Below are 26,389 nucleotides of genomic sequence, written 5' to 3'. Positions count from 1 at the left end.
ATCGGAACTTCCAAAAGCAGGGTCCGCCCTTCGGCCCTTGCCCGGCGCCTGGAAGGCAGATGCTAAATGCGTAGCTAATGCAAATGTGTCAACCATGGAACTCGAATTCCTGGACAAAGCAGAGGAGAGGAGGGGGCCCACGGGGGAGGACGTCCGTCCGAGATATACAATGCTGCTTATTCGCTGTCCCCGGCCGCGTTCGTCTCCACGGGGAAAAACACAACCCCGGGTCAGAGTGTCACGCACCCCGTTGATATTCGGTGGACCTGGAGACGGATGTGACGGAGAACCACTGAATTCCAGCCAGATACTGCAGAATACTCCAAAGTACCGAGTGAGATTTTGACGTACGCATCCTCTCAGATGACAGATTTACTCCAGTCGTCAGCTGCAAGCCCCAGATTGTTTCCCCCAGAGTATGGGTCTGTGAGGGAGATACGGATTATGGGGGTTTATGGGGATGCTCCGCTTTGATAGACATACTTATGGATTACGACCGCAGTTAGGGTCTCAAATTTTTTCGTCTCTTCTCTCTTCATCCTCGAGAACACCCTTTCTCGAAGAACAAAACATCTCTTCGACAACTCAATTACACCAACTTATCTGAGCTGCTGTAACAGACGGACACACAATGGGTCTTCTCACCATCGTCGAAGAGAGGCCGACGCCGCCCTCGGTCTACAACTGGCGCATCTACGTGTTGGCCGGCATCGCGTCATGTGGATCCTGCATGATTGGCTACACGAGCGCCTTCATTGGCACGACCATCGGTCTCGACTCTTTCAAGGCCGAGTTCGACCTCACCAACAAGACCACCGCCGAGAGACACGTTATCAGCGAGAACATCGTCTCCCTCTTCGTCGCCGGTGCCTTCTTCGGTGCCCTTCTCACCTACTGCCTCAGTCACTTCATTGGCCGCAAGCGTTGTTTGGCCATTGGAGCAACTGTCTTCTCTTTGGGAGCGGCCTTGACCTGCGGCGCCAACGGCAACCTTGGACTCGGAATTCTCTACGCTGGACGTGTCTTTTCGGGCTTGGGAACTGGAGTTGCTTCTGTGAGTCTTCAAGATGCCCCTGGGTGACTCATCTCGGTCATCGACCGGTTCTCCACATGATGGGCAGCAACAAATTGCAGTGTAACAGTTGCTAATACACGTATTTCGTAGAACATTATCCCCGTTTACATCTCGGAACTTTCGCCGCCGGCTATTCGTGGTCGTCTAGTTGGTCTCTACGAACTTGGCTGGCAAATTGGTGGTTTGGTTGGCTTCTGGATCAACGTGAGTTCTTACACAAACCTTCAACATTCAAACTGTATAAATATCACTAACGCGCTGCTCAGTTCGGTGTTGAGAACAGTGTTCCCGTCGGCCGTTCGCAATGGATGATCCCTTTCGCAGTCCAGCTGATTCCTTCTGGTCTCCTCCTGGCTGGATCCTTGTGGATTCGTGAGTCTCCTCGATGGCTCTTCCTCCACGACCAACGCAAGGAGGCCATGGAGAACTTGTGCTGGATCAGACAGTTGGAGCCCAATGACGTTTACATTACCGAGGAAATCGCCGGTATCGACAAGATCTACGAGTCCACTAAGGCCACCGTCGGATTCGGATTCTGGCAGCCCTTCAAGGCCCTCGGTGCCCGTCCCTACCTTCAGTGGCGCCTGTTCTTGGGCTGCATGCTGTTCTTCTGGCAGAATGGTTCTGGTATCAACGCCATTAACTATTACTCCCCAACCATTTTCTCCAGCATCGGTGTTGAGAGCAACACTGTCAACCTGATGACTGGTATCTTTGGTGTTGTCAAGGCCGTCATGACCTTTGTCTGGCTTCTGTTCCTCGTCGATCAGCTTGGTAGAAGAAAGCTTCTTCTCATTGGTGCCATCACCGGTTCCCTCTGCATGTGGGTCATCGGAGGCTACATCTGCATCGTCGAGCCGACCAAGAACCCTCAAGACCACTTGACCGGCAGTGGTATCGCTGCCATCGTCTTCTTCTACCTCTGGACCGCCGTCTACACCCCCACCTGGAACGGTACCCCCTGGGTTATCAACTCTGTAAGTTTATCCCTCTGTGGTGACGTTTGGACCGCAGCTAACAAAACCTCAAGGAATTCTTCGACCCCAACTTCCGTTCCTTGGCAAGCGGTGCAACCACCGCCAGCAACTGGCTGTTCAACTTTCTCGTCTCCCGTTTCACGGAGCAGATGTTCGCAGCCATGGGATACGGCGTTTACTTCTTCTTCGCCGCCCTGTCATTCCTGGCCTTCTTCTTCGCCTTCTTCCTCATCCCCGAGACGAGCGGTGTTCCCCTGGAGAAGATTGACAGACTATTCGAGATCAAGCCCGTCTGGAGAGCCAACGAGACGTTGATGGCCCAGCTGAGGGAAGAGGAGGTACAGTTCCGCACAGACATCAAGGACGAGGTTATTCACAAGGAGCAGGGCACGTCGTCGGAGTCGGACTCCCCATGAAAGATGAAAGAAGCTGCGCTGGCAAACGCAGATATACAAACATGACATGATTACGAACAGTACATAGACATGGAGATAGAACGGCATTTTGATTTATCGCGAAGGGGCATCTGGTTGCGAATACCCGGCATCGAGTTATCTGCAATCCTAAATAAAAGACATTTCTTGCCTCGAACCCACCTGACCGCTTCATGGCGCACTTGATTTCTCATAGCTGATACTGACGAGGATGTCTCCCGCCTTACTCTTCAATCTTGCTCCAAGGGCACTTGCGGCCAAGTCCGACAATCGAACACCGACAGCAACACGACAACATGTCATGGTCTCGACTGTAAGAAACATTCCCTCAGCGCATCTCATTAGCAACTTGCAGTCTTTTTCCCGTGATGCCGAGATTGCCGATACTCAACCGCAGCATTCAGAGGCACCGCAAACTTGTCAGTGGAGCCGTAAGCAAGCACAGCTGGATACTATCGTGGCAATCCCGGTGGCAATGACTATGTGGCGACGGGGCCAGCCCACTTGCCGAGAAACTTCGTGAAATCTCAAAAATCACTCAGTCAGCGACCCAGCGCCCGGATTTTTGCGCTGAACAATAACCAATGACGGCTTATTTCCGGGGTCAGCGCCCTAGGCCGCCCTGCCCGTTTGAAGTTGGTTCGGATCTAACCAGAAGATCAGTTGAACAGGGCTATCCAAGCGGTCGATCAATGCCAAGTACGCCTGCCCCTAAGGAGCAGGAACTACCATTAAGCGGCTGCATGAAAAGGGAATCGTTTTGGTGTTAATTTCCGGCGGGATGAAATTCTCCTAGTGGTGCCGCACATTGTTTCACTCTGCTGTTGAGGTCTACGTCCTTGAAAATTTGGCGCCTGTTAAACCAACTGCCTAGGTACATAAGCACACGCGACTGCAACCGAAAAATGTTCAATTAGATACGAAGCCAGAAAGAATAATTTGTGTTTGTGTTAACGCTTGATTGTGACTCAAGCCTTTTCAGGGTCTCGTAGAACCTAGCGCTCCATTGATTGGTACGACAGCCTGTCTGTCTCTCGAGAGCATTGTGAGACTTGATGATTCTTTGAAGCTCCAGCGCATTACAGCATCCCAAAGCTGCAATCCCTCGTGTTCCAGTACGCCCGATCGGTAGGTCGGATCGAAGAGTTGTTCTGAGAATATTAAGAGTCTTGCACGCCTTGCGAGAGGATTGGGAAATAATTTACGGAGTAGCTCCGAATTGCTGCTCCGATGACTACGGCTGGTGCCGACTGCCCCGCCCCGGTCGGTCGGGGTACGATTCCGGGGGCATCGCAAAAATCGGGATTCGGTTTCCGTGCCAGACTGCCCCATCCGGCCGGCGATATCCAGGCTGGACGACGCACCGCCCACCAAGGACATTGTCATCATCATCATCATCATCATCATCAGCATCATCAATATCGTGCCAGGAAGATATTATTCTCAGTGTGAAAGCTCGCGTCAACACATCCTGTATTCTATCTCATCATCATTTTTGACGTATACCTATGTGTAACAACTGAATCAAATTACAAGAAGTCACGGCCATGTCTATCGTATGTGGCCTGCTCTCCACCCCTATGGATCATCATCATCAGATCCTCTCCATCCGTCGTGGAACACAATGCCGCAATGTCCTGCTGACAAGTCCATACAATACAGTCAAACATGCGATCAATCAACCACATCGGCGTGTCCGTCCCGGACATTGAAGCCGTAGTAAAATGGTACAGCGAAATCATGGGCTTTGTCCTCGTAAACAGAAAAATCAAGCACATCAAGCGCTCCGAGACACCGGACGCGGGAATTTTCAAGATTTACCCAGACTCCTTGGAGGAAGTCAAGTTGGGATTCATGGCGACTGGCAACGGTGTCGGATTCGAAGTCTTCGAATTTGTCGACCCCGCTTACAAGAAGGCCGAAGATTTCGCCTACAACGTGGGCGGCTTCTTTCACTTGTGCGTGACGGATGCTGAACCAGAGGCTCTTCTGGCTCGGGCTATACAAGCCGGGGCTAGCAAGATTGGCGAACCGACACTGAATCCGCTGAGCGGCTCGAGGTGTCTGTATTTCAGAGATCCTTGGGGCAATGTGTTGGAGATTTTGGATATGAGCTTTGATAGGATGAGCGCGCTGGATGCAGTCTGACAACCAACGCCGATGCGGTTGCAATCGCATCTATAGTCTGTTGGACATACTTAGCCTCATGATGTCTGAGAATGAAAGACTAATCTCTATATTAGCTCACCATTGTGAGCGAATACGATGTACCTTGATAATAACGGGACGATCTAATTCTAACAAGTGATTGATCCATAAAGTCTTCTCTACCGGTGAAGGCTACGCCAAGATCCTCCTCATTCACCTCTTCCTGCCTCTTCTTTGGATTGAACGAACGTGAAATCTAGCGAACAGTGGAACAATAACTGCACTCTCGTTGAAAAGGACTAGAACTAATGCAGTGAGCTCGACTGGAGTTCGCTTGTTTAATTTTCCCAGGCTAAACTTGACGCTTTTTGATACAGCCTATGCCAGTGTTCCTGTCCTTCTCGTTGCGGGTCTTAGCAGTTGTATGCCATTTTTTAATGTTCTAAATTTGATCATGTGCTATCCTTGTGTCTTGATTCCTAAGCTCTTTATCCACTCTTTCTCCTCTGGAGTCCTGTCGTATTTAACGTCTGGTGCCAAGTAAGAGACCGAAAAATCAGGCAATGCAAGGAAATCGGGCCTTCCCCGGCGGATATTCTGGGGAATCTGCCCCAGGTTCAGCCCCCACACCTTCGTACTTATGCTTAACGAATACGCTCTCTGGGGATGGTAAGCCATCGGACCAATCGAACACACGCTCGTTTACCGCAGGCACTTGCAGGAGCTATTGATTTGCACTTGTACCGAAGCCATGGGCCTGTATGCCTTGATATGGAAGTCGTTACCGCCCTCATGTTGGTGGTGAGACAGTATGGCCGAGTGTTCTTCTTTGGTAGAATTGTCACAAGCCTGCGTTTACTGTTGCCGAGGTTGTTCATTAAGGTGCTCTTTGACTACCTGTTTTATGCACCACATTTACAATCAACTGAGTGTTACTATAACCATGGTGCTGAGAGTTCTAGATAAAAGTAGCTTTCCTCTGGCAATGCAATCTCATTCAAAACTCAAGAGATGCACTGAACCAGTTACTACTAAGAGCTGCCTTACTCCGAGATTCATGACCAAACAACCAGCGAATTGCCAGCCCGAACCCAACTCCTCACGTCTATCAGGCCATGCTTCCAAACGGCCAAACTCTTCCCCAGACGCCACATTCCAACGAGAAACGAACTGCGGGATGACATGCGGGGAAACATGGGTGTACCCCTCGAAAACGATGTGTCGTGGTTACATGAAATTTCGGCTCCGAGTGTTTAGGCACAGCCTATACGCGTATAAGTGCGCGATTCTGGTGCGTTCCCAAATACGCGGGTGATGACGTCGCAAGGTTGGTGAGGTATTGAAGACACCATGGAAGATTTTCGCCTTCTGCCAGTCTAAAGCAGAGTGTATCACTTTGGATCCGAGTATTTTTGTCAGGGAATTTTAAGCTAGTGAGAAAGTGATGTCAGGTGGTACACCCAATTGCGGTGACATGTTCTCTGATCTGACTGTATGTGTAAGCTCCTCGCGGCGAAGTTAGGTAAATGTTTTTCGAGATCGTTAAATGCTACTACGCTTTGTCATTTCACTAACATTTGGAAGAAGTCAACTTCTCAGAAAGAAGTTTAGATGGGATACAAAATGGAATTAAACATAAGAATCTCCCCAAAAGTTTGCATCACAGTCACAAAAGTGAAATGCTCGGCGACCTAACCACGACTTGATCACTACCCCGAAATACCGAGTGTCACTACGAAGACTTTTCCCCGCCTCGTCGTCTGTACGGTCGATCTCTATCCTAGTCTAAAGTGCATCGGCCCGATATTCATATGTAGTTAACCTCGTAATCCTCCAACTACGTTGCGTACCTTGCTACCTTTACATGCAAATCACCAGACGATGACTGCCTGGCCCGGTTTCCTCTCTGGCAAGAGTGACCCAGCCTTTCAAAGCCTGTTTTCGGTATATAAGGGGACATCTGACGAGTATAAATGAACTGGCTCCAACTCCCCTATTCAGAGCAGGGAAACTCATGACCATGGGAACCTCGCGCTACCCGGCGTATCGTACCTTCAACAACCGTCACCAGGATCATCGCCAGCCATGCTATGGACATCCCTCCTCCTCCTCTTCGGAGCCCAGCTCAGCCTCACCAGCCAACTTCACCACCGATCCTCCAACAATGGTTCGTACGCGCTATAATACCCCATCAATCTCCTCTACTCGTCCACACCTCAAATCTCCACATACCATGTCGCTAACCCAAACACAAGGCACACGAGACAGATCCACTGCCCTCGCCCTGGCAAACACTCTCATATCCCGCCTCACCCTCGAAGAAAAAGTCTCCATGATCACGGGAAACTCCTCCGCGGGCAACTGCATCGGCGTCATCGCGCCCATCCCCCGCCTCGGCTTCAAGGGGATCTGCATGCTCGACGGCCCCAGCGCCGTCAACCGCGCCGACCTCGTCAGCGTTTTCCCTTCGGGTATCACTGCGGCCGCAACGTGGGACCGTGAGATGATTTATCGTCGGGGATTTGCGATTGCGGAGGAGTTCAAGGGGAAGGGGGGGCACGTGATTCTCGGGTACGTCTAGTCTCATTCATCCTCCCTCGATGAGAAATACGTGACAAGGTACCGTCACATTGACACCGCCTCCCGAACAGTCCTTCCACAGGCCCAATGGGTCGCGCAGCCCTAGGCGGCCGCAACTGGGAAGGCTTCGGCCCGGACCCGTACCTAGCAGGCATCACCATCGAGCACACAATCACCGGCATGCAATCCGCCGGCGTCCAGACATGCTCAAAGCACTACATCGCCAACGAGCAAGAGACGCAGCGCTCCAACACGACGGTGAACGGCACGGTCATCGAGGCCATCTCGTCCAACGTCGACGACAGGACCGTCCACGAGCTCTACCTCTGGCCCTTCGCCAACGCCATCAGGGCCGGCACGACGTCCATCATGTGCTCGTATAACCGCTTCAACCAGACGTACGCGTGCGAGAATGGTCACCTGCTGAAGGAACTGTTGCGAGATGAGCTTGGGTTTCAGGGGTATACTGTGTCGGATTGGTTTGCGACGCATTCTACCGCGGACTCTATCAACAACGGTCTGGATCTTGAGATGCCGGGCGCTGTGCCGGGGAACTACCCCGGCGCCGCCACCTTCTTCGGCGACAAGGTCCTCGAGGCTGTGGCTGACGGCACCGTCCAGGAATCCCGCATCGACGAGATGGTCCGCAACATCCTAACGCCGTATTACCTCCTAGGCCAAGACGCAGAGTCCTACCCCTCACCCGACCCATCTCTCCGCTTCGTGACCCTGTTCCAAGAAGTCGGGCTGCAAGTCGCCAAAGACGCGGGCTTCATCCCCGACGGCTTCGTCTTCACCCACGGCCGCGACGTCCGCGGCGACCATGCGAAGCTCATCCGCGAAATGGGCTCCGCCGGCACAGTCCTCCTGAAGAATTCGAACCAGACCCTCCCCCTGTCAAAGCCCAAGATCATCGGCGTCTTCGGCAACGACGCAGGCGAGATGACAAACGGCTTTCTCCGCCCCTCCGAGGTCCCCGAGGACACGAACACAGGCACAATGATCATCGGCGGAGGGTCCGGCACAGGACGCCCGTCCTACGTGATCTCCCCTCTCGCCGCCGTCCGCGCCAAAGCGGCAGAGTACGGCGCGGAAGTACTCTACGTGACCAACAACGACGTCCTCGCGGCCAATGATTTTCGTGGTGTATACCCCCCGCCCGAAATCTGTCTCGTGTTCCAGCAGACGTTCGCCAGCGAGAGCTTCGATCGCACGTCGTTCGAGCTCGACGGGAACTCGACGGCTGTCATCAACAACGTGGCTGATTTCTGCGCGACGACGGTAGTGGTAACGCACTCGGGCGGTGTAAATACCATGCCCTGGGCAAACCATACCAAGATTGGCGCAATCCTAGCGGCGCATTACCCAGGCCAGGAGAGCGGTAACTCCATCGTCGACCTACTTTGGGGCGACGTCGCGCCTTCCGGCAGGCTGCCGTACTCCGTCCCACGCAACGAGGAGGACGCTGGTCCCGCGATTGTGAATCTCACGCAGCCTGTCGTTGACCCGCTTGCATGGCAGGCTGATTTCAGCGAGGGCCAGATGATTGATTACCGCCACTACGACGCGCTTGGAATCGAGCCGTTGTACGAGTTCGGTTTCGGGCTGACGTACACTACGTTCGCCGTGGTCGACAACCAGGTCGGTGTGGGTTTTATCGCAGGGAACTCGTCCATCGCTGCGCGCCCGGACGCGGCTATCCCGGTTCAACCTGGCGGGCATCCGCAGTTGTGGGAGGACCTCATCAGCGTCAAGGCCTCCATTTCGAACACGGGCAATAGGACTGCATTTGCTATCCCGCAGCTTTACGTCTCCTTCCCGTCGTCTGCTCCCGAAGGCACGCCGAAGAAGGTCCTGAGGGGCTTTGAAAAGATTCAGATCGAGGCAGGTGGCTCGGCTGAAGTGGAATTCTGGCTGATGAGGCGGGATGTGAGTTTATGGAATGCATCGGATAAAGTGTGGGTGATTCCAAAGGGCGAGTTTACGTTCCGGGTCGGCTTCAGCTCAAGGAATTTGCCGGCGGAGAAGGCCTTCTCGGTGCTGGAGTGATGTATGAGGACAGGGTGGTGATGTCGAAAGTATGTGGCGAAGACCATTTTCTTTTGTCCAGAGTCAAACCAGTGATCCTTCTTGCCCGCAAGATAACTGACGTTCAGCTATCAAGCTGGCTAGTGGATTAGTGGTCGGAGGACTGGTGGTACCTTGGCGCGAAGTCAGTAATTATCAGATCTGTGGATGGATATGTCAGATCTGTTAGGAAGTAGAACATTAAACCAATTCATCTTCATTCTTGTGGCGTTTCGTTTCTCGGCTCTCTCGAGCCTGACGAAGTTCGTGTTGCACAACAATAATGGTAGAGGTTAATATTGTTCAGCCACAACAAGACTTTGGATACAGTGTCGAAGAGGATGTCATTCCCAGCTGCAGCTCTATTCTGCTTCAGCCACTCAGGCCACGGAGCTCGACTCGTCTTGCTTGCAGGAAAGCGCACGGGGCGATTTGAGGTTCGAGGGGTGATTGCACAATGGCGATTGTGGTTGCACATGGCCAAACTCATACTCGAACGCAGACAAAGAAATCAGGCACACGGCGGATCATGTCTGAGAGTAATGACCACCGCCCTCGAACTTGGTCTTTGATCCCCTGCGAGTTTGTGGCACCTAAGAAGTACGTGATCCGAGAATAAATGTTGGCGTCCGCACGTCTCACTGGATCGAGGGAAACGTTTCTGTCTGGGTAGCATTCTGCAAGATTCACATTCGAGCACGTGAGTCGCAAAAGATTTCATCCGAGAAGATCATCAACTTACGACGGCTAAATATGAAAGCACGGAGCCAAGCACGGCTGGTCGACTACTCTGACAGCGAGGATGAAGCAAAATCAGAAGTTGTAGCCACGCCATTGGCTACTGGGCCACCAGATGAGGAAGGGTTCGCTCAAATAGTCATTGGACTACAGCAAGAGTACACAAAAGAAGTCCGGGAGTTGCAGGCGCGACAAGAAGCAACAGATCGAGAGATGGCGGTGCATGTGAACCAAGTCAATAGGAGGTTGGAAAAGCACCTCAACGTCTTGACTTCAGTCGTCAAGGTAAGTTTTCTGTCGTACCTGAATGTCCCTACAGAGGCCTAGCTGGTTCGCTTGGTTATCTTTGAGGTGATATCGGCTATTGCATTGGATGTGCTGACTGGTAATAGGAAGTTTTTGGAGTCGATCCACTAGATCCGGCAGTGAGACATTGCGCGCAGCAAGATGGCAGTAAAGAGGACCATGAGAGAGGTGCAGTTCTCCCATCGCCATCTCCAACACCACCAGTGCCCGCTGAAAGATGTGATGTGCCGCCACCAGGACGGGAATCCATCACAGTTGCGTCCAGAGTTCGGAAACCCGGTCCTCGGATTCCCCATGAGAGTCGAGAGTCACAACCAGCGGCCCCTGGGGCGTCACTACCGGTGGTAAGAAGAAGCACTGGCAAAAAAGCGCCTAAGCCGCGGGTAGTTGCGTTGAATCGACGTGCAAATCAGCCTCTGAAGAAAAGAAGGAGACAGAATGACGATACCAATGACAACAAGGACCACCAGGGGGAGGTGTTGGAGGTGGAGCCAGAGGCACTGGGACCCAGATCTCCCGAAGCCGAGCAAGTCACAGACATTGCTGTCAATGAAGCTATAGCTCGCCGTAAAGCGTCTCGACAAAACTTGCTATCCCCAAGAGACCCTGTCAACCCGTACGATGACCCGAAATACTTCAGCCCACTGACCGTCGTTGGCAAGGATGGAGTTCTGCGGCCAATATTCAAGTTCTACCCGCACCCGCCGACAGTCGAAGAGCAATGGGCAGAGTATAAGTACGGTCTCCACGGTCAGCAGCCTGTCGAACTGCTGGAGAAGATGTACCGGGCCAAGTGGCGAAACGGCACGTATGGGCGTTCGTGGTTCACTCGCCGCAAGGCCTTCTGGGACAAGATGAAGGGGTTGCTGGATCAAGGTCGTACGGAAGAGGAAGCGTTGGGCGTTATGAGAGACCTTGGGAGTGGCAGCGTGCCTACTGCAGTTGCCATTTTATGCAAAGAGCGTGGAGAGGGAACACGCCCAGGGAGACGAAAGTCTCGGGGCCAGTCGGTCTACTCGGTATGCGGCAGTAAACATTCGCGAGATGAGAGCTCCAGCAACGAAGAGAGCAGCAGCAGTGAATCGGAGAATGGCGAAACGCCGAGACCCATCCGATATAGTCCATCGAGGCTGCGGAAACGAATTGTGGTGTCTATGGACAGCGTGAGCGGTAGCGACGAGCCTGAGTCTGCGCTGTGCCCTGGACAAGAGACCGATGGTTTGTGGGAACCTAAGGCTGACTGATTGATTGAGTTGTAGCATCGTTCGTCAAGCTCGCTTTAACGTAGTTCGATCGCACTGAGGTTATATAGTCGCAGTATTGACTAGCTTCAACACGTAGAGGTAACAAGCGGGCTCGCTTTTGAAACCAGCAGACTTCTGTAGGAATAGTAATGGTGAAGTAGTCCCGATGAAGACGGTGATGAAGCCTCCATAGCTATAGGCTCACTGCGAAGAGAAAGCGCTTGCGATTTGGAAGTCATTCTAGTCTGAGCACCGCTGCCCCCAAACTTTGGGTATAGTTGCCGGCGACGATGGGTCATCGTGAGGGTGTCAAAGATGGACCCCGATGTGAAATGGCCACTCAGCCAATTTCTACGCAGAATTGAAAGCTAATCTCACCGAGGTAAGGCGGCACGAGACCCAGGTCAACTTGACCGGCATCATAGCTTCCAGGTAATTCTTTGCTGGGGCTGCTCCAGCACAGGACGCGCCGTAGACATCTTTTGACGAGACTCCGAAGTAGGGTGGACTGGGGATGAGCAACATTCTTCGGGTTGTGTGAGTTTGGCTCCAGATAAACCTCTGAGGGGGCGAGAGCATGCCGAACAATGCCTTGCTATCCAAGCGCGGGCTCGTCTGGGAGACTTTCGTCCCAGACGGCGACGAGGAGACGAAAAACAAGCTTCTGTCTTGGAATCAGCTGGTCCCAAGTTTCACAACGACACATGGACCGCAGCGTGAGCCAGTCGGGAAAATGAGGAATCCTAGGTAGCCGGCGGGTAGGCTTTGTGGCTGCACGGTGTGAGTCGTCGACTCTGCCCTCGACACGACGTCGAAAAGGCATGGCACTGAATAAGGTAGGCGGCGATGTCGTGTCGTCGTCTTGAAAGCGAATCCAGGCCGACGGAACAGTGGGAACCTAGGAGAGACCCTGGATTACTCCGTAGGGGGTCTAAGTACCTTGTTATCAAAAAAAGTTAATTCTTTCTAAGTCACAAGTATAAAAATATAGTTTTAATAAAACAGTATAGTACTTATTTAGTATTTAAATTAAGATACTTTTTTAAGCTTATTATAAAAAAAAATAATTATATTATTAACTACTTATTATTAAGGTTTATAAGTAGTACTATAGTTTTAATTATAATAGCTTTATTTATAATAAATAAAAAGTCTAATTATAAATCTTTTAAAAGCCTCTTTTTAAGAGCTATAAGAGCCTCTAAGTATATTAAGTTAAAATACTTATTAAAATATTAATAACTAAACTAACCTTATAATAATAACTTTAATAAAAGACTTAATAAATAATACTAAAAGCTTTATTAATATTAAATACGATTTATAAAATATAATAACGTAATTATAGAGTATTATTAATATATTTTATATTAAAAAGGGTATTATTAATATTAATAAAATAGATAGGGCTATATTAATATAATACCTCGGCTTTTTCTTATAGCTCAAAGATAATTATTTTAAATAGTATTAAAAGTTTATTAAAAAGCTCTTTTAAATATTTTAATATATTTATTACTATTTTTATAATAATAAGACTCTTAATATTTATATATAAAAATAAGTTACTTATTTTTAAATAATAATATTAGCTTATTAATAAGCTATTAAAACTATAATTTTAGTAATTTTTTAATAAGGGAGAGGGTAGAATAGAGGAAAGGATAGGTAAAAAAAGGGTTAAAGTTAAATAGTACGGAATTCGAGGGCAGGGTAGCGTCTATATGTACTGCGGCAATCCTCTAGTAATATAAAACAATAGAGTTAAACAGTGCTCCGTAGGGGGTCAACGGTGTCAACCACGTTTTAAGCGTGGGATCCCTGACGGAGGAGATCCGTAAGGCCCCGGAAAGTGGTGTGATCTCTTTGGAGTCGAGGAACCGTCCTGTTCGCAATGACTGGGGGCACCCTGTTGGAGAAGGCGATTTTGGTGTGTCTGCGGGAGCGGTAGCGACAAAGTGGGAGTGGTAGTGGGAGACATCCGCAAGCAAGCGGACGCAGGCGTTCAGGAGTTTGATGCCTGGGGAAAACCTCTGTGTGCCTGAGGCCGAAGGTCACGCGAGGTGTGGGACCAGGTGTCCAGTCTCCGTTGGATATTAGGTAAGCAGGGAGGACAGCGACATGATCGAGTGCCGGTAACAAAGCATTGTCGGTATTGCTTTGAGGCTCGAAAGGTCAATGAAGGAATGGAATTGACCTGCATGAATAGGTAGGTATTAGCAATACTCCGTAGAAGTTGACAGCAAAAGAAGGGAGATGCCAAGACATGCATAACCTGGCCAGATTGCAAACAAACACGTCGATCCGGATCTGCCATAGCGTGATAAATTGGATCATTTCCCATAACCAGACCGCTCGCACTGCTATGTGGTCTGGCCCTCGTGACCGCCGTGTTTCCGTCTGGCAAGCTTCTCCCGTCGACAATTCAAGCCAAATGGCAGTCGGGATGGGTAGGTAATCGCGGTGTAAGTTTGGAGTACTGCGGCGACAGTCTGTTAGTCCTAACGTAGCCAAGGTGCCAAGCCACCAAGATGGCTGTATAAAACTGGCAGACCTGCCACTGAAGCAATGCACTTTCCACATTGGACGCAACTGTAACCATTTCCAACTCCTAGTCGAGGCGGTGGAGAAACAAAGTCTGAGCAAGATTGAGTCAAAACTTGGGAGTTCCATTGATGTCAGTCAGCTTGGATGGAGGTGTTGGGTGAGGGACGGCAGCGTCAAGGGGCGGAAGGGAGGCGGCGCGGGGATCTGCCAATCATTCGCTTCCAGCCCTCCGAGGGTGGATCCCATGTGTACGTCTCTGCACTATCCCGAATTGGGATACCCCTCCATCCACCGCCCCCACTCTTTTATCTTTTGTTCTTTTTTCACCTTTCTCACCTTGGGCAGCCCACCGCAGGTGAAGGTCTTGCTCCTCTTCCTCTGTGCTCCCTTCTCTGCCGCTTCGAATTCCTCACTGCACCATGGCTGCGACGCTATTTCATCCAATGTGTCCTCGCCGACCACCATCAACACTACCAAGTGGCTAATCAACAAGACAGTTTACCCTTCGGCCCTAGCATCCCGATCGGTTCGTTCGTTCGCAGACCATGCGTTGTCACCCAACCTCGTCCACGCCAAATTCAGGGTAGTTACAGCCAAGCCTCCAGACAGCTCAATGATCGCCGAGGAACGGGTGCGCTTCCGGCAACGTCATTCCTCCGATACCACCGCCGTCCCCCGTTGCTATTGCAAGTGCAGGCTGGTCTGTTGTCACGACTCAAAGATGCTATCTTCACCTCAAAGACTTGTTCCACGATGGAGGTGGCCTTCGAACCCGGGAAGCTTCATCGACCTTTTCGAAACCCGTCCGAGATACGTGTACAGAATATTCCAATTTCTTCCAGCGCATACGCAGACGCACGAACCCACAAAGCAGACAAGCAATAAGGTATTAGGCTCGATGTAGGTATGCATGTATGTACGTATCCTGCCGCGCATGGCAGCAGAAGCATCTGGATGACAAGGACCTCGGGACAGCAACAATCAATAAGATGGGATTCCGCCCACACTCAAATCCCCATGGGCACCCAAGGCCCATCTTTTCTTATTGCCTACCGGTATTTTACTTGCTTACACTTCCTTCACACCTTTCCCCCATCCGCATCCGCTTCTCACAGACTGAACCAAGTCACCAAACCCCCTCCACTCGCCGCATCCGGATCGTCAAAAGGGGGCCCCTTCGTTGTCGGAGACTCTCGAAGCCTGGGAGTCCCTGACACGGTGGGTTCTTGGTGGAGTGCATCGGAGCGGAAAACCTGGGGGAATCTTGCTACGCCACGCGCCCGTCTCATCTAAATATCTCTTTTTCTTCTCGGCTTTCTCCTCCTGCAAGCCCTCCCACCTCTCCCTCGTCAAACCCTGCGTGCTCATCTACCTTAACCTCGCTGGCATGTGTCGCTGTCGCTGTCGCTGTCGCTTCGCCAAGTAAAGTGACTGCTTTACATAAGGTCACCATCTCGCTTTCATCTTGCTCAGCCTCCCCCGCCAACCACCTGTTGGTTGAGACAGGTCTGGGCACACGTCTCTCACTCTGTATCTGTCTCTTTTATTTCGTCTCGTCTAGAACTTTTCTCGTCCGGCCACAGACTTCAACGCTGTCTCACTCCGGCACATAACCCCGCCTAATCAAGATCTAATATCTCACTCACCTTTCCACCTCCCTTCCTTCGACTTGACGACGACTCCTAATTTCTCACCCGCTCAACCACCGCTCACCGGTTCCTCTCACACAATGGCTTCGTCTTTGTCATTACTTGCCCTCCCTGATGAAGTCTTGCTTCAAATTGTCGGCCACCTGACACCGCCGCTCGATGGCCTCGACATTCCATTCCAAGCCTACACCGATCCAGATGGCGTCGTTGTCACCAACCGCGTCGCCCTTTACCGCCTCGCGTTCGTGTGTCGCCGGCTCTCGGACCTGGCAATACCTTTCCTCTACCAGACAGTCTATCTATGGGGCCAGACACGGCTTCAGTCCCTCCTCCAGACTCTGCTCGAACGCCCAGAGCTGGGCGACAACATGCGCATCCTCTCCTACGTCTCTTGCTTAGGCACCGATCACTATCCGACGGACGTACTCTGCCCGTACAAGCGCACCGAATGGCGCCGCCTCGTGGAAGCCTCGCCCCGATTCCCGGACCGCATCAAGGCATTTGTGCGTGACGCCAAGACAGAGCTCGAATTCGCCCAGATTGTGTTTGCGCTCATCCTCTACTCGTCACCAAACCTACGCACCCTGCACATGCGCATGCCTTTCGCCGCTGGAGAGTACCAGAAGCTCAAAGCTATTCTCACCCCCGACATCGAAACCGCCGAGGGCTGCCCGCGCGTCCTGAGCTCCCTCACCCGCGTCATGCTGGAGCCGATGCCGGACTTTCCCGGCGCAAGCTTCTGGCCGCGCCGCGAGTTGCCGTGCCTTTTGCGACTACCCAACCTGCGCTCCGTCGAGCTCGGTTCAGCCGTGTATCGTCCTGCCGTTCTGGAGCCCGGTGATGGCTGGGGTGACGACGGTAGCTGGAAGAATGTCGAGGAACTCCGACTTGTTCGGAGCAGCATGTGGGGCCAAGGATGGCACGCAATATGCGCCCTTTGTCCCAATCTCAAGCTCCTCGAGATGGGTCCCAGCGGTGTAGCCGAACAGCCTGCCGACGGTGAACACAACCTGAATACGGCTTTGTCTCTGGTGGCCGATACCCTCGAGACCTTTTCGTTCGAGGGGATATTGGCGGGCAACTTTTCGCAACACGTTGGCGGAGATGGCACACTGACGGTACTTCCCAAGATGAAGTCGCTGCGCAACGTCAAACTCGACATAGGAATCTTGTACGGGAAGCCTCAGTGGGTTGAGAAGATTGACATAATCTCGCGACTGCCGCCGACGGTCGAGGTTCTGGACTTGGCGGAATTGTGGCATGATATCGAGGTCGACCAGCTATCCGCAAAGGAACGCACAGTCTACGAAAAGGGCCTGCAGGACGCTTTGTATAAACTTGTTTTCGAAAGCAAGGCCATCTTGCCCAAGTTGAAGGAGGTGACTTTCCGCCCGAATCCTTTTTACGATCCACTACCGATCCCGGAGACTCTGAAGGCCATCAAGTCGGATGTCGAATTCAAGCTCGTCTACTAGTCGTAAGCAGGAATTGTGTTTTTGTTCAGGGTCATCAGCATGATTGGGAAACCCCGTATTAGCGAGCTCGGAGTCATGGACATGCATTGGGCGGTACATTTGCGAGCATATAGCATTTAGAGCATCTTGACGCAAAACTTAATGAAGCGATGTCTACTCTACCCGGCGCCCACGCCTTGGATATCGTGAACCATTAACCCCCCCGTCGCAACTCGACAGAATGACGAGGCAGCAATCTAGTACACCGACCACCTCCGACTCCGTCCACCTTCACCAAGATACCCCTTCCCACCACCAACCTCATCCGCAAACCTCACCGACCGACGTCGCCCCGTATTCGCCTCCGGTCTACCATGTCCCTTCTCATACTCCCTACAACACTCCCGATCCCCCTCAGGAACCCTCTTCTCCCGACTCCAGCTCTCCCGCGAAACATACCGAAACGGCTTCCCCTTGTCCAACCTAGGAACCTCAACCTCAACCTCGACCCCGCTCCTCCGCAGCCGCCGACGTCCGCGATCCTCGATAAGCCCGCTCACCCGCCGCTGGCCCAACGACTCGTACTTCCGCAGCAACCCGACGTACTTCACCCAGCAATCCGCCAGCACCTCGGAGCTGAACTTGATATCGTCCGCTTCGAGCGCCATCTCCGCGATGCGTCGAGTCCAGTCACACTCCCGCTGGTGGCCCCGCTGGCGCTCACAGGACCGCCCGTGCGCGGCATCGTGGCGCCGGCGTTCGCGGTCTACTCGCAGCCGCGCTTTTTCGATCTCGGTTTCTGCGTGGAGGAGGACCCCGCCAATGTCGACGAGTTCAGAGATTGCGAAGCGGAGGTCGGCGGATTCGAGGGCGTGGAAGTCTGGGGTCCGGTCGAAGATGCGGATTGTGCGCCAGCGGGGGCGGGGGGAGGTGTAGGGGTAGTGTGGTGAGTAGGGGTATGTGTGGTCGTTTGTGTAGGAGTGTGAATACGAGTATGCGGCGCGGGAGGTGTGTTGGGGGTAGTAAGAGTGCCGGGCGGTGGTGGATGATTCGGCGTATTGGTGGTAGTCTGTCGGTTGGCGGCAGTAGGCTGGGCAGCGGTAGAGGATGAGGTTGAGGCTGCAGCAGGCGTGGGAGGGGCAGGGGCGGGAGTTGGTTGGTGTTGAGGAGCGGTGATAGTAGGAGGAGGAGTGAGAGGAGGAGGAGGAGGGGCGGCAGGGACAGCGTGGTGGTGTTTGGTAGGGGTTTATGTAGAGGGTTGCTGTTGATGTTATGGTTGGGCGGACGTCGCACGACATTGTGTGCGAGTGGACTTTGTAGCACATCGTCGAGGTTCTTTGATAGGTTGGGGCAGGAGGCTGATATTGATGGTTCTTGGCCTTTGAAGGACAGAGGGGGCTTTCGTCTTCGTGATGGCAATATGTGTGCGGAGTATCTTGGATATGATGAGATGTGTATATGCTCGAGAATACGGAGTTGCAGAAGAGCCGGTGGTCAGGAAAGGACATGAAATGATTAACGTCATGGCAGAAACGGGCATTCAAAGATTTTGTTCCCATTTAATCTCTTGTTTCCCTCCATGCGTGGATGAACCATTCTTGGCCCTCCACATTGGTGACAAAGGGTATGTGTTCTGGTAGAACGTTATTCAAGTGGCTTTGAAAGAGTGGTCTTTTACCGCCTCAGTGACGAAGAGTGAGTGAGAGTGAGGATGAGGGTGAATGCTTCTTTGTTGGCTTGAACAGTCTACCCTGGTCGTGTTTCTCTGCACCACCCACCCACACCCCTCTTGACAAGAGTGAGGTAGACAAGCCTGTCGGAAGTTGAAACATATCTCCAGCCCCGTTCCTACCTGGTCGAATTCTCTTTTCGAGGAGAGCTTTGTGGAATCATTCTTTCTTGGAAAATGACGAGGTGCAGTTCTTCTTGATGTGCATCTGCGCCGCTTCGCTTGCTGGCATATCTCCGCTACTCCCATGCTATTTTCCCAAAGATTATCTCCATTCGAACGACCTTCCGTGTGATAGAGTATGCTGTGCAGGCACACAATGGGACTTTGTTTATGCCTCTTTAACAAGCATGCATTTCGCTTTTCCGGTTTCCACGTGATATCAAGATGGCTGTAGAAACATCGAGACCTCATCCCTGTGAGCTGTACACCATCGCAAGCTCGAAAGTAAGCCACGCCTTGACTTTCGTCTTAACAATTGGTCACGGGTAGACTATGGTAGCGCTCACACACACGATGGCATTTGTGTACGTATACTTCTTGGGTTCGGGCCGTTCCATGATTAGGGTCGGAATCCGAAGACCAACGGCCCAGCCAAACCTGCAGATGCAGCCCGATCGTTTGAAGCCTGAGAACCTGAATGTGAACCCCCCCCCCCCCCCCCTGTTCTTGACTTGGGCGGCTCGGCATTAGTTCAGGGTCCAAACCAACGGAGCCGGAAAGCATGAACTCGGCTCCCTCTAGAATCAGCCGGAAGACTCAACTGTGAAATGATTTGAGGCGGAGAAAATGTGTATTGTAAAGAATTTTCATCGCAGTAATTTCTTTCTTGATTAAATTTCTATCTTTGATGACTTGAGGCGTTTTTTCAACACTTCCATTTTCAATCTCTGTTGGCCTCATTTATCTCATTCCCCCTTCAATATTGGCAGCCTCCAATATCTCGAACTACGATGCCCCCGACAAGCAGAAAACCAGGGGCAAAACTCCCCAGACCTCGCCAAAGTACCAGAAGCCTCCCTGGCCAAATCATGTGGCTCCCACCCCAGCATCAAATACCCGCCGGCATCGACCCCAACCTACAAGAAGGAGCATATAACCACCCCGTGGTCATCATGTCTAGAATTCCTTCACCCGAAGGCCTCGTTCAGATATTCATGGTACGTTTCACTCATCCTAAATTAGGTACTCCGGATTGCATGCTCACCGTCCCCATAGATCACCTCCATGGGCTCCCGCGGCATCGCGCAAGCCCACAGGCCAGACTGGGCCCACTGGCTTAAATACGTGCCCATCAAGCCAGCACAACACCCGGCCATGCCCGACACCCAGCTCTGCTTCCCCGACAATTGTCTTCCGCTGGCGAAGAATTCATATGTGAATATTCGGCAGTGGCACTCTGTGCACCTGGAGGCGTTGCGGCCGTATCGACTGAGCGGCGGTGAGCCTCCTATTCTTGGAGGAGCTTCGTTTAAGAGCTTGAAGGAAGTTGCTGCATTCGTTGATCTTTATGATCCCAACACCTCGAAGAGATTGAAGGAGGCTTCTTCATTCGAGGATCTTCACGATCAGACGAAGAGATCAAAGAGATTGGAGGAGTCTGAGAGTCGGGATGGTTCTGGCCCTCTGCCGGAGATGGAAGACTTGGAAGTTGATCTTTGGGAGACTGAGCAGTCTGATGTATACATCAGCTTAGCTAGTCTGATGTTGCTTGTACTTCTTGCGGCGGTCTTTCTTCACCTGTATATCAAATCAAAGGCATGATCGATGGTTGAGCTCAGGTGGACCTATGTTTCAACAGCTTTATCGTACCTTGGTTGCCTTCAACTGAGTCTTTCTCATCTGTAAATTAGACTGAATCCCATGCATCCTCTCGAAGAGATGATGACTTTAGAGTCTGATCTTGAACCTCAATGATAACACCCATCCGCCGAATATAGGCTTGGCTCGATGAGGCTGAGAAACATGTGACAGATAAAACAGATCCAAGTTTCGTTCAGATTGAGGCTAAAAGATCCAGACCTTTTAGAACCTCAGCACAAGGGCAACCGCATCCGGTGAAGTCCTCGTCTTCGGCAGCTCAACCTCGTCTCATCTTCTAATAGCACACTCAATCCAGCGAATGTATCTCATGGGACAAAATCCCGGATGAGCAATGTTTCGACAATCAGGTGTCTTCAAAATGTTGGACCATTTTGAGAGACAGACTGCGTGTCTTTGACGCCGATGCAATCTGGCCTAGTCTTACAAAAGCTGCCAGAGAATAGACAATATACCTAACATGTTCTAGAAAACCCCCAAGACACCGCGCAGCATAGCTATTGTGCCGACTATCCATTTGCTTCAACTAAGTCGCAGAGGCCAGGCCTCCATCACGACAAATCCTTCGTTCGGGCTTCAAATCTCACCATGTTCGGCGTTCAAAATGGCGTGGCAACTCAAACCAAGCGTTCGGAACTCCGAACCTGCTCAATGCAGTCCAACAGCGACCCAAAACGTGATTCCTACGGCGCACCAGAGACATGTCTCTGTTTCTCAAAACGCAGATAAGGCGGAGGTAAGAAAAAAAAAGGACCCTCGCAAACGTCCATCATCCCCTTTTACGAATTCGACCAGAGGAATCGCTTCATCACACGCGCCGCATCACACACGTCGCATCACACACGTCGCATCACCACTTTGCCGAGCCGTTGGCGAGAAACCACTTTAGCGCTGCTCCGCAATCGTATTTGAACGGCAATTGCTGCACTACGCGGCGCTACGCAGCCGTTAACGTACACACTCGCGCGAACGATGGTCCGCGGGCTGTTCCCCTTTCGGCCTCAAGTGAGACATCGCACTCGCAGCTCTCGCACTCGCCTAGCTAGGCGGCTCCGCTGTGAACGTGGGCGAGACAGATGCGTCATTCGCATGTGTGTTCTCAGTTCTTGTGGTGTACGAGACATCGAGAGACTCCCCCGGAGCATGCCATTGGCCGGGATCAGGATGTTCTTGTAGAAATAAGGGGTTGGGAGACGTGCCGGGCCAGCCTACAAAAAGGGGGTCCTCATCTCCAGCTGATGATTACTTCGGCAGACGACACTCAGATTACCTATCCAATCACTCTTAATCTCACAGCCATCATGACGGAATACAAGCTCAACATCAAAATTGACCAGAACATGGTTAAGAAGTTCAAAGCCGGCGGTCTTAGATTATGCCTTGGCTTCGGCTTCGACACGACTGCGCGGCCTGGGTCTACCAAGTTCAACGTCATCGGGTACTCTTCAGGTATGAACTTGAATGGGAACCCTCCTTCATACCAAGGTTGAAGTTAGACTAATATGATGCAATAGTCTGCGCTCGAAACTTGACTGTGTCGTGGGTAGACGATTACTCCATTGCAGGAACAATGAGCGCCTTCTCAAGCGGAGGTGCGTTTACTTTCCTTTGATAATAGCCCATCTGAAACTGTTCAAGACCACTTCCTAACGGGAATCCCACACAAACAGTCAAATTCGACGTCGCAACAACCCAACAGCCCATCACGTTTGGCGAATCATGGACCCTCCCACCAGACTGGACCGACGGCGTCACCACCATGGACGAAACCGCCCCCGCCAACGGCTTCCTCTTCAAGAACCTCGCCTCTTCCGCATCGGCAGTCATCTACAAGACCGTGAACGGAGTCGAGGCCCCCGTCCACGTCAGCCAGTTCGGCCCGCTCCCGCCCGGCTCCGAGACGCTGACGCCCAAGCCGCTGGCGGCCGTGTGGTTTCAGCCGTCGGCGGAAACAGGCGCCATGGTAGACAAGATACACGATTCTTCGCTCAAGGTTCTTGATTTTGAGGATGTCACGTCGCATGAGATTGAGTATGGCCCTTCTGGGTCGTGGACTGTTGTTGATTAAGGTAGTGATTATCGGTGGCTGGGATGGGTGTTGTCAAACATAGCGTGCTTGAGATGGGATGCCAATACCCCAAATAAACAGACTTCAGATGAACGTACTCATTCTTGGCGTGCAAGAGACTATCGACTGTGGACATGTATGCCGAATTCCGACCGTCCTTGTGAGACCGTTTTCTTTTGCTCTTGTATGTACAACGAGCCATTATTCCCGATTATGTCTTCCTCTTTCCCAAATCCATAGTTGATTACATGATTTTATAATCAACCTCCTTATTGAGTTGAATGTGTTGGCGGCCAGTGCTGAGCTGTGGCTACTTCGACAGGACTGAGTTTTGTGTTAACGGGTGCGGGATGCAAAGTTGCTCCGAAGAACAAATTGAAAAATGATCACGAGTGTCCACCTGAGAGCCACTTTCTCTCATGCAACAATTTGTCTGGCGCGCAATTCAACCGTCGAATACGCGGCTGTAGAAAGGGGCCCGGGGGTGGATATCGGGTTGACGATCTTCGCATTTCTCGGTGTACAAAGTTCACAACCCCGTAAAAACTCGAGTCATAAACCAACACCTAAACACAAGCGTCAAGCCAGCGTTGTTAATATACTGCGTAGGACGTGCACAACTCTAAAAACCGAGATACGGGTCCCTTTCTTCTTTTCTTTCCGAGACCGAGGGCAGATGGTCCAATTCTATTGGGACATTTTGTACGAAGTACGGGTACCCCGTAGGGCTAAGCGTCAGTACGAACTCCACTTCATCTAGAAACCGAAGGCAGGGCTGATATTTCGTAGTTACGAAGTAGTCTTTTCTCATACCGCTCCTTGTGATCAGCACTTTGACAGTATGGAAATCGACGCTAAGCGTAATATGTTGCGGGCAGTAGACTCGCAGCACAGCCTAGCATCATCAAATTGATTGGGGACGATGCCGGGACTCCGGGCTGTGAAGACCTTGCCTGACCTCGTCGGCTTGAATACCTCGCGATGTTCGGTATTTCAGACTATAAAGACCACAGCCATTGTCTGCTATTCTCAGATCTCATCATCATCATCATCAACACAGTCACTACAACACTCACTACAAACTCAACTTGGACACTTTCTTTTACAAATCTACATCAAAACCCACCAAACTCCACCCATCAAAATGCAGTTCTCCACCACCTTCACCCTCGCCATGAGCGCCATGCTCTCCCTCGCCGCCGCGGGCACCATCCCCGCCGGTGACGCCAACACCGTTTTCCCCTCCCAGCTCTGTGGTTCCGGCTACGCCTCGTGCGGCAAGGCTGGCACCAACGGCGACGGAGGATCCCGCTGCGCGCTGTCGTGCACTTATGCCGGCGGCCCTACCTCCACGGGCACCTGCCAGTGCCCCACGGGATACTATGTCGACACTTGCATCAGCGGTGGTGCTTACAGCCGTCGCCACAAGTGCAACTAAGTGGTTTTAGATAATAACATTCATCGGTAAGCTTTTGTCCTTGTCTATGTACGGGGTTTATAGGCTAGAGCTAATGCTTATCCAGGGATCAGAAACAGTCGCAAAGCTATAGGCTAGAACATATGATAGAGCTGAATGGTTATTAAGTCCCTTGAAAATGATGTCATAGCTTTGGCTTGTTAGATGCCAAGAATCACTTGCTAGGAGCGTATTAAATACAAACTTTTGCTTCACGAAACCTTGCATTGACTACTATGTCTCTTTTATCATTGTCTCCGAGTTGCAGAATGCTATAATCAACTTTCTAGTACGTTACGACTACACAGCAGCACTAGACTGTCAGACTAGCTCCAGCTGTTTCCCAAGAGCCTGGATCTATGATTTGAGACTTAATGGCCTCATTTGGCTGAGTTCTGTGTCTCATGACAACATTCCTACACTTCTGGATACGGAACACGGGGTGAGAAGTCTGGACCAAGAAAATGTGCATGCAGACTTGTTTTGTTTCCAGGTAACCTTAGATCCACATAGGATGGTAACCCATAAGATAGTAGCCATCATACAGATAACTCTCTCAGCATACCAAACCCCCTTTTACGCGCATTCACATTACCCCCTCACTCCTTTCTAGGAGGGTTCTTCGTCTTACAGCTAACATGAAACAACGCCAACTTAACGATCCCCTCCATCCCCCTCAAAAGCCCAATATTTTCCTTGAACGGCTCCGTCTCGCGAAACTTCATATGCGCATCCACGCTCGGCCACCCGATAAACGCAGCGAGCAAGTTGCCCGTCTTCCCATACTCATCCGTAACGGGCACATCGTTCTCAACGCTCCACCCGTAACTTATCCCCTGGAAATCGGGGCTCGTATCGAGCGCCTTGGTCTTGAACTCCTCCAGCTGCGCCGTAAGGGCCTCTTTGGCGGCTGAGTCGAGATCGGACGGGAAGAAGAGAGTGAGGACCTCGGTGACGGGGGCCGTGGAGAGGATGGTGGGGGGCCAGACGGAGGGTGTGATGTGTTTTATGTAGCCTTGGGTCCAGTCTAGGTAGGGACCGAGGGCTTTGCCTATGGGAGCGTGGGTGCTGTGAAAGAAGGGGGGTGAGCGAGTGAGTTGCTTTTACGAAATGAAGAATCTTCTTCTCATGGCATGAGCGCGTTGGTTGACTTACTCGGTTTCGCGGTAGGCTAGGTGCTCTTCCACCGAGTCCCAGTCGAGGAAACACCACGACTGTGCAGGCTTCTCGATCGAGCTGCCGTAGTATAAGCTTCCGGCGCCGGGTTGGCTGACGGCGAGGTCCAAGACGCGATCATAGAGACCCTCCTCGTCGGGGATCGTCTTGCCAGGCTTGATGGTGAAGTAGGAGAATTCAGTCACACCCATTTTGACAACTTGTGAGGAGGAAGTGACTTGACTTGTAGATGTAGTCATTGATGAATTATCACGGGATGTGTATGACAAACTAACGGCCCAATTGTGCGCATCTATCGTCGTTTTATATCTCGCTATGAGCGGTGGGTCTCATGTGTTTGTAAGCCATGTTAACTATGTGAGATGAGGTTTAGCGTTGATGACATCAGCCTGGTTCATCTTAGTTATCTTTCTGCGCCGCGGAGTGACTGGGCAGAGGATTGGTCGTTGGTGGTGGAATATGCGCGAGACTGTGGGGTTTACAACCAACACGGAAGATGCCCTGGTGACTCACTTGAGATCATGTCGGTCTAGAACCCAAGAAAGAAGTCCCCTTTTTCTGGTGACTCAATTGAGATGGTTCTGTGTGTAGCGTAGAGTCTAGATTATTGGAAAAATCCCCACTTGGCGATGGTACGGTTCGTTGATCTTCAGATGATGGGCCGGGGAGTTGTAGTCACCATGCACTCAAGACACGGTCGACAGTTGGCTGCGATGCATGCTTTGCTTCAAAGCCCTTTAAGCCACTCTCAAAACAGAGTAATTCCTCAATGCTATTGGCCCTCTCCTTATGGACTCCTTGGGGACTTGCGCGAACCGTCAAAAGCTAGCATTGCCTCCAACCCGCGTTGGAAGCGGGGATCACTGGCCGCTTGTGACCCCGACCATTGATCCGAATCCCTCCTCATCTCCAACGTTGCC

At 51.6% G+C, this 26,389-nt stretch overlaps 11 protein-coding genes across 11 annotated transcripts; 8 read left to right on the top strand and 3 right to left on the bottom strand.

Annotated features, from left to right (window-relative positions):
- Window positions 1-631: 631 nt before the first annotated feature.
- Window positions 632-2,468, top strand: CABS01_07340 (uncharacterized protein; the record flags this gene model as incomplete). The annotated part of the gene is made up of 4 exons (XM_060540703.1): window positions 632-1,054; window positions 1,166-1,279; window positions 1,342-2,052; window positions 2,106-2,468. The coding sequence occupies 4 exons, from the start codon at window positions 632-634 to the stop codon at window positions 2,466-2,468; spliced, it is 1,611 nt and encodes a 536-aa protein (XP_060403588.1).
- A 1,686-nt stretch (window positions 2,469-4,154) lies between these two features.
- On the top strand, window positions 4,155-4,634 carry CABS01_07339 (uncharacterized protein; the record flags this gene model as incomplete). The annotated part of the gene is made up of 1 exon (XM_060540702.1): window positions 4,155-4,634. One exon carries the CDS (start codon window positions 4,155-4,157, stop codon window positions 4,632-4,634), a length of 480 nt encoding a protein of 159 aa, XP_060403587.1.
- Window positions 4,635-6,719: 2,085 nt separating this feature from the next.
- On the top strand, window positions 6,720-9,263 carry CABS01_07338 (beta-glucosidase; the record flags this gene model as incomplete). Its single annotated transcript, XM_060540701.1, has 3 exons — window positions 6,720-6,801; window positions 6,890-7,205; window positions 7,286-9,263. The coding sequence occupies 3 exons, from the start codon at window positions 6,720-6,722 to the stop codon at window positions 9,261-9,263; spliced, it is 2,376 nt and encodes a 791-aa protein (XP_060403586.1).
- A 771-nt stretch (window positions 9,264-10,034) lies between these two features.
- On the top strand, window positions 10,035-11,569 carry CABS01_07337 (uncharacterized protein; the record flags this gene model as incomplete). The annotated part of the gene is made up of 2 exons (XM_060540700.1): window positions 10,035-10,304; window positions 10,412-11,569. 2 exons carry the CDS (start codon window positions 10,035-10,037, stop codon window positions 11,567-11,569), a joined length of 1,428 nt encoding a protein of 475 aa, XP_060403585.1.
- Window positions 11,570-13,994: 2,425 nt separating this feature from the next.
- CABS01_07336 (uncharacterized protein) lies at window positions 13,995-14,242 on the bottom strand (the record flags this gene model as incomplete). The annotated part of the gene is made up of 2 exons (XM_060540699.1): window positions 13,995-14,019; window positions 14,085-14,242. 2 exons carry the CDS (start codon window positions 14,240-14,242, stop codon window positions 13,995-13,997), a joined length of 183 nt encoding a protein of 60 aa, XP_060403584.1.
- A 1,603-nt stretch (window positions 14,243-15,845) lies between these two features.
- On the top strand, window positions 15,846-17,240 carry CABS01_07335 (uncharacterized protein; the record flags this gene model as incomplete). The annotated part of the gene is made up of 1 exon (XM_060540698.1): window positions 15,846-17,240. One exon carries the CDS (start codon window positions 15,846-15,848, stop codon window positions 17,238-17,240), a length of 1,395 nt encoding a protein of 464 aa, XP_060403583.1.
- Window positions 17,241-17,476: 236 nt separating this feature from the next.
- On the bottom strand, window positions 17,477-18,517 carry CABS01_07334 (uncharacterized protein; the record flags this gene model as incomplete). The annotated part of the gene is made up of 1 exon (XM_060540697.1): window positions 17,477-18,517. The coding sequence occupies one exon, from the start codon at window positions 18,515-18,517 to the stop codon at window positions 17,477-17,479; it is 1,041 nt and encodes a 346-aa protein (XP_060403582.1).
- A 1,384-nt stretch (window positions 18,518-19,901) lies between these two features.
- On the top strand, window positions 19,902-20,712 carry CABS01_07333 (uncharacterized protein; the record flags this gene model as incomplete). The annotated part of the gene is made up of 2 exons (XM_060540696.1): window positions 19,902-20,108; window positions 20,167-20,712. The coding sequence occupies 2 exons, from the start codon at window positions 19,902-19,904 to the stop codon at window positions 20,710-20,712; spliced, it is 753 nt and encodes a 250-aa protein (XP_060403581.1).
- Window positions 20,713-22,070: 1,358 nt separating this feature from the next.
- On the top strand, window positions 22,071-22,837 carry CABS01_07332 (uncharacterized protein; the record flags this gene model as incomplete). The annotated part of the gene is made up of 3 exons (XM_060540695.1): window positions 22,071-22,218; window positions 22,284-22,361; window positions 22,440-22,837. The coding sequence occupies 3 exons, from the start codon at window positions 22,071-22,073 to the stop codon at window positions 22,835-22,837; spliced, it is 624 nt and encodes a 207-aa protein (XP_060403580.1).
- Window positions 22,838-23,981: 1,144 nt separating this feature from the next.
- Window positions 23,982-24,275, top strand: CABS01_07331 (uncharacterized protein; the record flags this gene model as incomplete). The annotated part of the gene is made up of 1 exon (XM_060540694.1): window positions 23,982-24,275. One exon carries the CDS (start codon window positions 23,982-23,984, stop codon window positions 24,273-24,275), a length of 294 nt encoding a protein of 97 aa, XP_060403579.1.
- Window positions 24,276-24,892: 617 nt separating this feature from the next.
- Window positions 24,893-25,660, bottom strand: CABS01_07330 (uncharacterized protein; the record flags this gene model as incomplete). Its single annotated transcript, XM_060540693.1, has 2 exons — window positions 24,893-25,361; window positions 25,449-25,660. The coding sequence occupies 2 exons, from the start codon at window positions 25,658-25,660 to the stop codon at window positions 24,893-24,895; spliced, it is 681 nt and encodes a 226-aa protein (XP_060403578.1).
- Window positions 25,661-26,389: the final 729 nt, after the last annotated feature.

The sequence above is a fragment of the Colletotrichum abscissum genome (assembly GCF_030869225.1).
Source record: "Colletotrichum abscissum strain IMI 504890 chromosome Unknown Scaffold_15.1, whole genome shotgun sequence".
Taxonomy (NCBI): domain Eukaryota; kingdom Fungi; phylum Ascomycota; class Sordariomycetes; order Glomerellales; family Glomerellaceae; genus Colletotrichum; species Colletotrichum abscissum.
The sequence above is the reverse complement of the archived record's forward strand: the minus strand, read 5'-3'. Positions and strand labels throughout refer to the sequence as shown.